This window comes from Chrysochloris asiatica, unplaced genomic scaffold (assembly GCF_000296735.1).
Source record: "Chrysochloris asiatica unplaced genomic scaffold, ChrAsi1.0 scaffold00033, whole genome shotgun sequence".
NCBI lineage: Eukaryota > Metazoa > Chordata > Mammalia > Afrosoricida > Chrysochloridae > Chrysochloris > Chrysochloris asiatica.
In genome coordinates this window covers 2,751,715-2,764,973 of record NW_006408551.1, presented here as the reverse complement: position 1 = coordinate 2,764,973, position 13,259 = coordinate 2,751,715, and the positions used below count along the sequence as shown (strand labels likewise).

The 13,259-nt window shown below is 46.9% G+C and overlaps 1 protein-coding gene across 1 annotated transcript; it reads left to right on the top strand.

Annotated features, from left to right (window-relative positions):
* The first annotated feature begins 467 nt into the window (after positions 1 to 467).
* On the top strand, positions 468 to 6,893 carry ATP5B (ATP synthase, H+ transporting, mitochondrial F1 complex, beta polypeptide). The gene is made up of 10 exons (XM_006859450.1): positions 468 to 594; positions 1,062 to 1,244; positions 1,488 to 1,662; positions 2,393 to 2,514; positions 2,744 to 2,928; positions 3,544 to 3,702; positions 3,782 to 3,904; positions 5,195 to 5,407; positions 6,083 to 6,284; positions 6,796 to 6,893. Exons 1-10 carry the CDS (start codon positions 468 to 470, stop codon positions 6,891 to 6,893), a joined length of 1,587 nt encoding a protein of 528 aa, XP_006859512.1.
* Positions 6,894 to 13,259: the final 6,366 nt, after the last annotated feature.

The following is a 13,259-nucleotide window of genomic DNA, read 5'->3' as shown; positions in this document are numbered from 1 at the left end:
CACTTCTCCAGGGTCACCCTCTGTAGTGTTCATGACGCTACAACGTCCCGCAACCCCGCCCCTACGACAGTTAACCCAGCTCAAGGTCCTAGTCTACGGAGAAATGCCCAAGGGCAGCCAAAGACATCCATGTGCTTCGCAACAGGAACTCAGCCCCTTTACTAAAAGTAGTTCCGTCAAGTACACTCTCCCAACTGACATCCCTGTGGGCCAATTATGTTCGCGGCTCGGAGGGGGGGTGTAGTAACTTGACATTATCCAATGAAAAATAGGAATTTCAGATTAGCACTAGTTTAGACCAACGGGTGAGAGGACCACTAAATATTAACCTGTAGAAGCAGCGCTGAAAATGAAGAGCACTCAATTCCTCCAATGGGCTTGCCCACAGTGGATTAGCTCTCGCCCCAACTCCCGGGGAGTTGGCGGCGGAGGCAGCTGCGGCTTTCAGTCGCCACCCAGACTCCGCCATGTTGGGTCTTGTGGGTCGTGTGGCCGCTGCCTCGGCCTCCGGGGCCTTACGGGGATTCAACCCTTCAGCGTCGCTGCCCCAAACCCAGCTCTTGCTGAGGGCCGCCCCGGCAGCGCTCCAACCTGGTAAGTGCCTCCATCTAGGAGCCGGACGTATTTCGCGTTATGACCTTGAGCCGGGGGCCTATTGTCGTACGGGCCTAAAGAGACCTGTGGTGCCATAAGGACGCCAAGGGCAGCGCCCTGCCTTCTAAAGATGGGAGAACAAGAACAGGACTTTCTCGGGACCTTTTTTCATCCTGATTTCGCCCTGTATTGGGGAAGGGGCATCGTGTGACTGCACAGTCAGGGCAGGTGCGTTGACCTTCCTAGGAAATCTGCTCGGAGCTGAATAATGGGGTTTGGTGCATGAGAATCGGAAGGGTGGAAAGGCCCCTACTCGGTTGCTTCTGGGCTCCCTTTTTGGACACGCCTTCCATCTAAGCGGAAGACCAGGCCTGGGCCGAATCTGTCTCCTCTGGGTAAAAAGCCTGGGCTTCCAATGACCTTTAAACGTCCTAATCCTGACTGTTTCCGACATTTTTGTCTGCTAGGCAGAGACTATGCGGCGCAAACATCTCCTTCACCAAAGGCAGGCACCACCACCGGGCGCATCGTGGCAGTCATCGGTGCAGTGGTGGACGTCCAATTTGATGAGGGGCTACCCCCCATTTTAAATGCTCTGGAAGTGCAAGGCAGGGATAGCAGGCTGGTTTTGGAGGTGGCCCAACATTTGGGTAAGTAGAATTTGTTAAGAATAGTGAAGAGATCGTTTATCGCAAATATTTTCAAAACCACAGACTGCCACTTCTATGATGATTTTATCAAAATGACTTTCGTTCTTCTGGATACGCTGAAGCCACATTTAGGTTCTGAGAAGGAGTCTTGGTTGATTTAGATCTTTCATGTTAGTTGTACTGTATTAAGTATAATGAAACCAATTTTTCCTTATGTATAACTGCAGTACCTTCATCTGACAGGGGAGAGCACAGTAAGGACCATTGCTATGGATGGTACTGAAGGCTTGGTTAGAGGTCAGAAAGTCTTGGATTCAGGCGCACCAATCAAAATTCCTGTTGGCCCTGAGACCTTAGGCAGAATCATGAATGTCATTGGAGAACCTATTGATGAGAGAGGTCCCATCAAAACCAAACAGTGAGTATCCTTCTTGTATCTCTAGACATACGGACTGCTTTTTCTTTGTAGTTTCATATATTAAAGTGACACCTTTAATGTATGGTGTACAGCAGAATTTCCCTACAGAGAATACTGAAAATGCTGAGATATATTCAGTTATTAATATCAAAGAATACAATTTCTTCTAAAGAAGCTGAGGATACTTTAAGTTCTGATTTGGCTGAACTGGCTTAGGTTGCAGGGTCCAAAACTTGCAAGTTTTTCCGGGTGTGTGTGTGTGTGTGTGTGTGTGTGTGTGAGTGTGAAGAAGTTGTTGTTAGATGCTGTTGAGTTGGTTCCAATTTATAGGGATCCTCTGCATAACAGAGGACTGATGTGGCGCTATAGGATCAGCACTGGACTGGGAACCACAAGGTCAGCAGTTCAAACCCACTAGCTACTATGCAGGGTTTCCAAGGAACAACAACAACATGCACAACAGAAGGAGACCCAGCTCTGAGCCATCCTCACAATTGTTATACTTGGGCCCATTGTTGCTTTTCAGTTAGGCTCAGTAGAAGGAAAGGAGGAATGGGATTACTGCTTTCTGATTATGAAGGTCAGTTAGATGCTATTGACAACTTGTCTAGATTGTTGACAGTGAGAAGGGAGGGACACTGTGAGAGAGGGAATAAAGGCTTGGCTTTAAGATTAGCCAGCGGTCACTTTCAACACAGAAAATTAGAATAATTCTCTCTTACCTTTTCAGATTTGCACCTATTCATGCTGAGGCTCCCGAGTTCATCGAGATGAGTGTTGAGCAAGAAATTCTGGTTACCGGTATCAAGGTTGTGGATCTGCTGGCTCCCTATGCCAAGGGTGGCAAAATTGGTATGTTTGTGAGGGTACATAAAATCTGTTGACGGGAAGATCATGTTATGAGTGGGCATTGAGATCTACCCTTCGCTGATGAGTAGCTTCTGACTTTCGTTCTTCTGAGTTTGCTGAAGCCAGATGCCTTTTCTGAGAAGGGGAAAGATGAAAAGAATAACATTCTTTGAAGTTTACTTATTTAGGAATGCAGATCTTTTCAGTATTCTTTGTTTTTAACTTTTCCCAGGGCTTTTTGGTGGTGCTGGAGTTGGCAAGACTGTACTGATTATGGAATTAATCAACAATGTTGCTAAGGCCCATGGTGGTTATTCTGTGTTTGCTGGTGTTGGTGAGAGGACCCGTGAGGGCAATGACTTGTACCATGAGATGATTGAGTCTGGTGTTATCAACTTAAAAGATACTACCTCTAAGGTGAGCAGCCAATGTGCACATAATAGTTGCACCACGTAACCTTTATAATTGACAATGGTGCTAGCTGGAAACATATTTTATGTTCTTTTTTTTTTAATATCCCAGGCCCTACAAAGAAAACGTTTGCTCATGTTTTTACCACCCCCACCCCCAAACTTCTAAGACAAGGAAGCTTCAAAAAGCTCATGTTAAAATTCCATTATCTTAAATTTTTTGAAGCCTCCTTATACACAAATACACATTTTGTTTTCTCTTAGACATTTGACCACATTTCTTTTTGGTAGATAGTCACATTATTGGAAAGCTAATTTTGGGCAGAGTTTGGGAGGTGGTAGTCAGCATGTTGGATAATTCTGTTTTTTTTTTTTTTGCTTTTCACATGGGTATTTATTTCCTTTTTACTAAGGAATTTTGTCACAATAGTATATAAGAAATTCCTTATGTGTATTTAACTCCGTCTCTAATAAGAAAAGAAATTTGAGAACAGAAACAGTGACACCTTTAGGCGGGAAAGGGCCTCAGAACCCTCCTGAGGTAGTTTCTGTCTGATTTGTGGACCTTGGGCATTAGCTGCCATACGTTATCACGTTTTCTGATGGTATATGACTACCACAGGTAGCACTGGTGTACGGTCAGATGAATGAACCACCTGGTGCTCGTGCCCGAGTAGCTTTGACTGGACTGACTGTGGCTGAATACTTCAGAGATCAAGAAGGTCAAGATGTATTGCTGTTTATTGATAACATCTTTCGCTTCACCCAGGCTGGCTCAGAGGTAAGGCTTGATCTTCCTATGGAATAATGCAGGTGAGGGTAAAGAGATACAGGCACGGATCTTTGTTGTTCTTTTCAAGGTGTCTGCTTTGTTGGGCAGAATTCCCTCTGCTGTGGGCTATCAGCCTACCCTGGCTACTGACATGGGTACCATGCAGGAAAGAATCACTACCACCAAGAAGGGTTCGATCACCTCTGTGCAGGTAAGAAAAATTAAATGGAGGAATGTCTAATTTATATAAAAGTAGCTATTCAGGGTTGCTATGAGTCAGAACCGACTCCATGGCACATAACAACAATGTATGTATGCTGTTGTTAAGTGTTGTTGAGTTGGTTCCAACTCATAGTGATCCTGAATAGGGTTTCCGAGGAACAGCTGGTGCGTTTGAACCACCAACCTGGTAGTTCAGACTGACCGTGCATTCCAACAGTTATCCTATAGCAACATATCAGGACTATACTTAGTTTTTATGTGCTGCTGACTTGGCTCCAACTCATAGCGACCCTGTATAGGGACCAGTCACTTGGAGAAAGGATATCATGTTTGATAAAGGGTCACAGAAAAAGAGGAAGGCACCCAACAAGATGAATTGGCAGCAGCAATGGGCTCAGTTGTAGCAACAATTGTGAGGTTGGCCTAGGACTGGGCAGTGTTTCATTATGTTGCATATAGAGTCGCTATGAGTCTGTACTGACTCGATGACACTTAACAGTAGGGTTTCTGAGGCTTGAAATCTTCATGAGACCAGAGAAAGCCTCATTTTTATCACTGTGTGCAGCTGGTGTGCTTGAACTGTAGACCTTGTGGCTTGTAGTCCAGTATTTACCATATGGAGCCACTAAAAAAGTATAAAATCTAGTTACTTACATCTCAAATGAGCCCTTAACCTGGGATTAATGAGTTTCCTAAAAGTAATGTGTAAAATTCTGTGTGGGTATGTCAAAGACCCTACAAGGTTTAGAAACACCAAAAGTAGGATGTAAGTCATAAAACTAGTTTCCAGCCTCTATTCTGGAGCTGCATGGTAGTAGCTTTAAGTACTGCATTAATGGCAATGCAAAATTTCAAATGTGTATAAACTGCAAGTTCAGTTTGAGCTGCAAGGTTGATGGTTCGGATTCACCAGCTACTCCTTTGAAACCCTATACAGGGTCTATATGAATCTGAACCAACTCCCTGGCACTAACAACAATAGATGTTTAACAATAGATTTAAGGTGATATGAACATGAAACTAAGTTGGAGTGATTTTCCATTAATTCCTTTTCGTACTGAACTATTGTCATGTGCATGGTTTCTTTTGTTATTATTTGTAATTCTGAAAGTGAGTACCGTAACAGGAGAGCTAACATTGCAGGATAAAGAAAAGAAATGACCATGATATCTTGGAGAGGGGCCAGATAGCCAGAGATAAGAAGGAGAGGTCAGAAAGTAGGGTGGCTTAAGTAGAATGCCTTGGCTTCCTGCTACCTTTCATGGGTTCTTGATTTTAGGCTATTTACGTGCCTGCCGATGACTTGACTGACCCTGCTCCTGCCACTACCTTTGCCCATTTGGATGCTACAACTGTGTTGTCCCGTGCCATCGCAGAGCTGGGTATCTATCCAGCTGTGGATCCTTTAGATTCAACCTCCCGTATAATGGATCCCAACATTGTTGGCAATGAGCATTATGATGTTGCCCGTGGGGTGCAAAAGATCCTACAAGTGAGTATTGCTGTTTGAGATCTGTGGCCATTAAGTCATAAAGAGGGGATTTGAGGGCTATCTGTTGTTAAGTTCCTTGAGTCGGTTATGACTCAAGTGACCCTGTGTTTAGGTTTCCTAGGAGTGGCTGGTGAGTTTGAACTGCTAATCTTGAATTTCAAACTGTCCTTAGAGGTCGAGTGCTTATCGTGTGGTGCCACACACCAGGACTCCTAGGGCTGTATTGGTACTAGGTATTTCCCAGTGACATCTGTGATTTGCTTGTGGGAAAGGAAAGGTGACACCCACAGTTTTAATGAGTGATAATGCGGCCTTTTGAGTCTCCAGATGTTTAGTCTTTGAAACCTAATGTTTTCCTAATAGTACTAGGCTAGGTACTAAGTCCATTGAGTCAATTCTGACTCATTAATCATGTAAAGAGTTTCCCAAGGAGCTGTTGGTGGGTTTGAACTGCCTTCCAACCTTCTTGTTCGCAATCTAGTGTTATCACTGATGCTGGCTAAATGCTCTCATGATTCTTAAGTATGTAATTTTCCCTTATTGGCTAATTTAACTTGTGAATTGAGGTAAGGTGCTATTTGTACATAGCTTTATCCAGGTGAAAGTGGTGGTATTAACCCTTAGGGTTTGTCCAAATTAAAGGGGAATCTTAACTCATGCCTCTTTTTCTCGCAGGACTACAAATCCCTCCAGGACATCATTGCTATCCTGGGTATGGATGAACTTTCTGAGGAAGACAAGTTGACTGTGTCCCGTGCACGGAAAATCCAACGTTTCTTATCTCAGCCATTCCAGGTTGCTGAGGTCTTCACTGGCCATATGGGAAAGCTGGTACCCTTGAAAGAGACCATCAAAGGATTTCAGCAAATTTTAGCAGGTGAAGATTTGAGTTCAAGCTGAATATAAAGTGACAAACTGAAATCTTTTAATGTTTTCCTATTTGAATAACAACCATTTAGTGATATAATATGGTGAGGTTTCAAAAAGTTTGTGGGAAAAATGATTATTCATAGGGACCCTGTATAGGATTTCTAAGGAGCTGTTGGTGGGTTTGAATTACCAACCTTGCAGTTAGCATTCCAGTGCTTATCCTGCAGCACACCAAACCAGGAGTCCTACAATAATCTTACAACCTTGTTTTACAAATGAGGACACTGAAGCACAGAGACATTAAATAATGTGTTCCAATGTCACAAAAGCAAAGTAAGAAGAATTTGAACTTAGATGGCCTGATTTCAGACTGTCCTTATAAAATTTGATTTTGTGGAAAAAGTTTAATAAGGGTTCTTAGGTGTGAATTCGTCTCATTTTGACCATTTGCCTCATAGATATGGCAGAAAACTGACATCCTCAGTTCTTAAAAAAATTTTTTTTCCTTTCCCATGTAGGTGAATATGACCATCTCCCAGAGCAGGCCTTCTATATGGTGGGACCTATTGAAGAAGCTGTGGCGAAAGCGGATAAGCTGGCCGAAGAGCATTCTTAAGGGGACCTGTCCACCATGTTCTCCATCTCCTTGTCCCCAGTGAAAAAGCTTCAGTCTTCTGTGTAGGCCACATGAGAGCCTTGTTTAAAGCTGTGTTCTGAGTATATTTAAGGTTTTCAATAAAATGTACATCCCTTAGATCTGTCTTTTATTCTGGGGAAATACACTTACTATATGCTTAAGTAACTTCTTTTTAAAAGCAAATTGATTTTCTTGCCTGTTAAATATTCCTACTTCCGCTTAGTTAATAAATATTGATAGGATTACTGAGAAAAACCTTGGGAAGAAGTGGGTGGGATTTCGGAGTAACTTCATGTCAAATCAGGCACTAGTCAATGAGTAATTTTTTAAAATAGCAAATAAAAAGACTAATACTATATAAAAGTGGAGTAAAAAAAGCTCCCTATATGAGCATGTATATTAGCTAGGCATTAATTTCTCGAGAAAGTGTTCCCAACTACTGTCTCAATTTATATTGTGGGCAAGCCTTGACTTTGAATGTTTGTGATTGCTTGTTGCTATGCCAGGACATGACCTATCCTGAATTTGGCTAACTTCCCTTGTAAACGTTTTAGAAAGAGAAATCTTAACAATTTTCAGTTTAGCTGGGTTTGGGTTAAATCATGGGTCATTTTCTCTTTTAATGTAGCCTGCTAAAAGGTATAGTAGTGGGGTTGGAAGCAGCATTGGTAAAAAGACAACCACTGGACCTTTAATGGAATCCTGGTGTGGCACTGTGGGTTAATGTGCCAGACTGCAAAGCCATTTGAACTGCAAGGTCAGTGGTTCAAGCTCACCAGCTGCTCCTCGGAAGCCCTATACAGGGTCGCTATGGGTCAGAACCTACTCGATGGCACTTAACAATGGACCTTTAAAATAGTATACTGTGGTGCAAGGTTGCATTTGACTCTTGTGTTCTTAAATGCCTTGAGTCAATCTAAATGGCGAGTTGGGTGATGGAACAGTGGTCGTTTGGCTGTAGCCCAAAGGCTGACATGTTTGAACATACAGTTTCTTCCACTAAAATGCTTATATAAGTAAAGATGGCCTTGGAAACCCTATGGGGCAGTTCTACTCCTGTAGTGTTGTACAATCTAAGGCAGTGGGTTTAGTGGTGAAGTGGTTAAAGCACTTGACTGTGAACCCACCAGATACTCTGGGAAAAAGATGTCTGCTTCTCTAAAGATTGCAGCATTGGAAACCCAATGAAGCAGTTCTGTAGTGTTTGAAATAACCAGACAACCCTGGGTTTGATGTTTTTGGTAAGTGTTCCTTGGGGCTCAGACCCATTTTACTGCCCTCTGGTGGAAAGACTGGAGGAAGTTGCCAGAGCTCTGATGTCACCATTTTGAAATCCTTGAAGGCCATTTGCTGGGATGTGGTTCTCAGCTAATGACTGTTTACAAATCAGCTGGGGCTTTTGTCTTGAGGAGGAGTCTGCATAAGTCCCACCTCCTTAAGTATTCAAGCTTTGACTGGGTAGAGATAGGGTGGAGACAAGCTTAACTCCCAATTCAGAGGCCCCTGGGGCCTGGATGTTGGGGAGGGGCCTTGGGAGAGACGCCAGGGGTGGAGTAGGGGCCTCCAAGCTCCCTCCTGTCTGCCTATGACGTCCTTGGCAGAAGTCTCTCCTGTATCAGGATCTGGACGGAAGGTGGAGCCCCTGAGCTGTCAGTGCTAGGTAATTTGCTCTCAGAAAATCATGGATCTTGGGAAATGCTGAGTTATTAATAGGGGTGGGGGCACTTCCTCTAGGTGCAGATTTGTATGGGTAAGAATCTGGCAGGGAAAGCCCTAGGGTATGGGTCAGCACTTTGTTTTCCATTGTCATCTAGATGCAGACCTGGGAACCAGGATCCTAAAGGTGGCTTGCATCCTTCGGCCCTTCCCCCAACACATATTTAAATTCCTCCTCACTTATCCAAAAACTTCACCCTCCCACCAGCTGCAAGTATTTATTTCCTTCCACCATACCACTGGAGTGTCAACACAGATGTAACCTTCCTCCATATTTCTCCTGTTCTGCCCTGTCCTCGCCTCCTCCCTTTCTCCACCCAGAGAAAGCCCCGCCCTTCCCTCCTCCTCCCCTCCACCCTAGTCTGTCACACGGGGACATCACCCAACAGCAGTTCAGGCTGTGGTTCGCAGGAAGCACACATTGGCTTTTTGATTCTTGCTAGTTCTCAGCTCACAATTTGGGAGGATCTAACGCCAGTCTTCACGTGAAGGGGGACACAAGGACAATAAGGAGCTGGGTGGTCCCAAACCTGGAGCCCCAACAGCCTGACATAGGTGAGTATAAGGACCAGCCACTGTGAAGGTCTGAGGGATGCCTAGCTCCCTCCCTGGCTGACTCAGCAGGGGTGTGGCCTAACCTTTGCTCTTTTGGGGAGTAAAGGAAGGGAAACTGGGCCATAGGGGGCACAGGTCTCTGCTAGATTTCTGTTGCTGATCCTGGGATGTTGAATACTGGTAGCTTAGCACTAAGAGCCTAAGAGTACACTTTAGATTAGCACTTCCTCCACCCTGACAAATATTCTACAGTACTCACTGCTAGCCGCCCTCCTACCCACCCAAGTAGAGCCCACTTTTGGTAGTGTTTCAGAGTCTTTAGGGTGCTTCCTCTACCCCAGTTTTCTCTCTGGGTTTAAGTCCCTGTCTTCTCTCCTCCCCCACCCAACCCGTCACCAGTGGGGGCTGCACTGAGCAGCTGTTTCCTGTTGCCCCAGAGGTTGCAGCAAAGGGTGGTGGTGGTGGTTGGGGGGAAACTGAACTAGAATAAAGCCGATTCTCACGGTTCCCCATCAACTTCACTCACTAGGGTTGCTATTGGCGGCCCCCCACACGCCAGTCTCTGAGGTCACTGAGAGGCGGGATTGAGGTTGAGAAGACTAGGAGGTCTTTGGCCTCATGGCTTCCTGATTCCAGAGGCTTTTAAACTTGAGTAGTGTTGGGGGAAGTAGGCTGTGCTTCTCCACAGCCATAAGGGATGGGGCACTGAGCAGCTGAAACATGGGGAACCTGTTCACCTAGTAGGACGCTGTGAGTGACCCCAGCAGACTTGGCTTTGGCTTCCCTCTCCCGCACCCTCATGCCTCTGTGGCGTCCTTGTGTCTCTCGCCGCCTTCCCGGCCTTCCTTTGTGAAGAGGTCTTTGACTGTGAGCTGGCAGCGCTCTTCAGCGTCCTCCAGTTCGGACTTACCATCTCCTCCAACCCCCACCCCACAGCAGAAGTTTCTGTCTCTTCCTGGGATCTATTCTCTTCCTCCATCTGGGATCCTTCCTGGTTATGGCCCCTAGGAGACGCCACCCGCTTCCCCATCCCCCAGCGGATCCTTCGCGACCGTCCTCCTAGGACGCTTATCCTCACCCCAGAAGCTCCTGCCCCTTTAAGCGCCACCTCCTCCCTCCGCCGCCGCGGCTGCCGCGGCTGCCGCCGGGCTCAGCCACCTGCGCCGCCGCAGCCGCCCGCGGCGCGGTCCTGCTCCAGGTGAGGCCCGGCTCCAACCTCTGGCACCGGAATCCCCAGCCAGGCCTCCCCTGCAATTCCCTGCCCCCGGATCCCCGCTACCCCGGGATTCAGGGTTTGACCCTCTTCACCCTCCCACGGGAGCTGCCCTTCCTCTCCGCTGCACTATTTCACTCGCCCATTTCTCTCCGTTCCTCTGCTACCGGAATTTGGAGGCAACTTATACCTCTCCGCCATCCTTTCTCGGGTACCCCTCCTATTCTGAGCGCAGGATCTCTCCCTCCCCCGCGGCTTCCTCGCCAGAAAAATCTCCCGCGGTCTGGGTTTCGCCTCCTCCCCTCACGAACCGGCGCTTTCCCACGCCATCCTAACCTCCAATGGGAGGGGGAATAACCGCCACCCCAACTCCCCTCCTTCTCCATAGTAATGGGGGGAGGGGAGGGCTTGTGTAAACTACAGTCATTATTGGGTCCTGCTCCTCTCAGTCCTTCAAATTCAACTGAGTCCTATCTAAAGCTTTTCTGTAGTCCTCACCCAACCCGCGTCTTCCTAAATTTGGGGGCCGACCTCAGCTGCCACCCATCGACCCCTGCTGGGAAGGGCTCTTTACTTGTGGGGTGGGCTGGTCCAGTCAAAGAATGCTCCTCCCCTAAAGTTGGGGAGATGGGGAGGGGCGCTGCAGAATGCCTTGATTCCGGGTTTTAGGGGCTGGTGGGGGTAGTGTTGGGTGGGCGGCTTGGGCCATCTCTAAGGGAGCTGGGGTAAGGGGGAGGAGGCGGAGCAAATTTAACCTTCTCTATTCAGATGTAAAGGAGACTGACATCCCTTTCCTAGGACCATTTTGGAGAAGCCCTTTAGGGAAATTAAGAAACCAGATTGGGGTATGAATCTGAGGGAGTTTGTATTTCCTTGGAGGGAAGAAGAGAAGATTAAGAGGAGCTGAGTCTCTCCAAAATTTAGAGGTAGAGGAAACTTTTGTACTAACCTGGAGTACTGGGGGTGGGCAGGGCAGTTTCCGTACTAGACTCTATTAATTATCTGAGTCATTTGAATAATGGGGGGGGGCAGAGAGAAAGAAAAGGAGGTCTTTAATAATTTGCCACCTCCATGGAGGTGCTCCCCTTCCTCCCAAGTCCAGCTGCCTACCTAGCTCTGTTCCTTTTCCTTTCTCTTGCCACTCCAGAATTGGGGGAGAGGGTGTCAGGGTTTGCTTCAGACTCTTCTGAGTCATGTTCCATAGTGCTGGGAGGGAGCCGGGGGAGGAGGGAAGGTGGCCAGTAGTGGTGTTTAAGATTGGAAGCCAGGATTATCTGGAGGGGAAGAGGGAAGGAGGTAAAGAGATGCAAACGAATCCCCTTTCTCTCTCTCTCTCCTTCCAGCCTCAGCCATCTGGCTCCTTAGTGGAGTCAGGCTCTGGCAGCTGACCCCAGAGTCAGGGTGGTGCAGTAGAAACAGGGAGGGTGAGTAAGGGGGAGCAGGTGCTAATTTCTCCTTCCCCATTCTTGTTATCCGCCCACTGGCCTGACTTGGAGAGGTTCTGTCTATTCCCTAGGCACTCTTCTCGCAAGTTGCTGAAAAATGACCTATTTGCCCCGTCCCTTTTCTAGTAGCTTCCTAAAGGGGCCTGGGGTGGGTGAGTGGCCACTTCTGATGGGATTGTGGAATGTTTGGGGACATATGGGGTCAGTCTGCCCTCTGTTGTCTGGATCAAGGGAGAAGCACAGCTGCTGCCTGGGTGGCTTTGACAAGAAGTAAACACCCAGCTGTTGGGCATATTGGTACCCCACCCTCATCTTTTCTCAACTAGCATGTAAGAACCGTATTTAGAGGAGATGTTAGGTCCTGTATAATGGGTCATTTATCAGCAACTTGTGAGTAGAGTGCCTAGGGAACAGACAGAACGAAACACTGCTTCATCCGATACCTCACAATTGTGTTTGAGCCTGATGGGATGAGGAAGGCTCTTATTCTGGGATGAAGGTGATTGAAGTATGGCTCCTACTCCTTTTTCATCTCTAATCCCAGGTGACCCTCTCCTATTCCATATAGTTCTTCCCAATCTCCTCCTGGCTGTGGTAGTCCTAGGGGTTGCCCTGGAGACAAGGCCTGGGGATCGGAAGGGGTGGGGGCAGTCTGGGACACAGGAGTAACCGGCTCTTCTGGAGCTGAGTGGAGCCAGTGGGTGGGTGTGTGTGGGTGTGTAGGGGGGAAGGGGCGTGGCCATGCCCGTCTGATTGGCACTGGTGCTCTGTCTTCCCAGTGGCCAGCACTACTGGGAAGGAAGGAAGGTTCTCTCTCATCTGCTTTGGAAAAGAAAAGAGAAAAAAATGGGATACTAGTTTTTTTCTTCCTGCCCTTCAAAAACCAGTTCCATACCCTGAGTTTCTTCTCCACCTGCCTTTATTTTTTTAATTTGGGGGCTGGAGGGGGAAAATTCTTTAGCAGACATTTCCTGAGTAGCACCTTCTTACTGAGGGATTTGAGGTTAGCAGACTTTGTTGGGAGTCTTTTATTTTTCCCAAGACCACCTATGAATCAATTCTAATTGGGAGGGGTAAAGGGTTTTTGTTTCTACCTGTTTTATTCCTTCCCTTGGTAATATAGTTATCTCAGGAGGTGGTGGTGGGTTTACAAGGAGCAGCTGATGAACTGCTGACTTTGCGGTTGTTGTTGTTAAGTGCTGTCAAGTCGGTCCCGACCCATAGCAACCCTATATAGGGTTTCTGAGGAGCAGCTGATGAGCTTGAACCGCTGACCTTACAGTTCAAATGGCTTTGCAGTCTGGCACATTAACCCACAGCGCCACACCAGGACTCTGACTTTGCGGTTAGCAGTCCAGTATTTACCCTACAGCACTACACCAGGATTCCATCTCTGGAGAGGGAGAGCAAAATCGT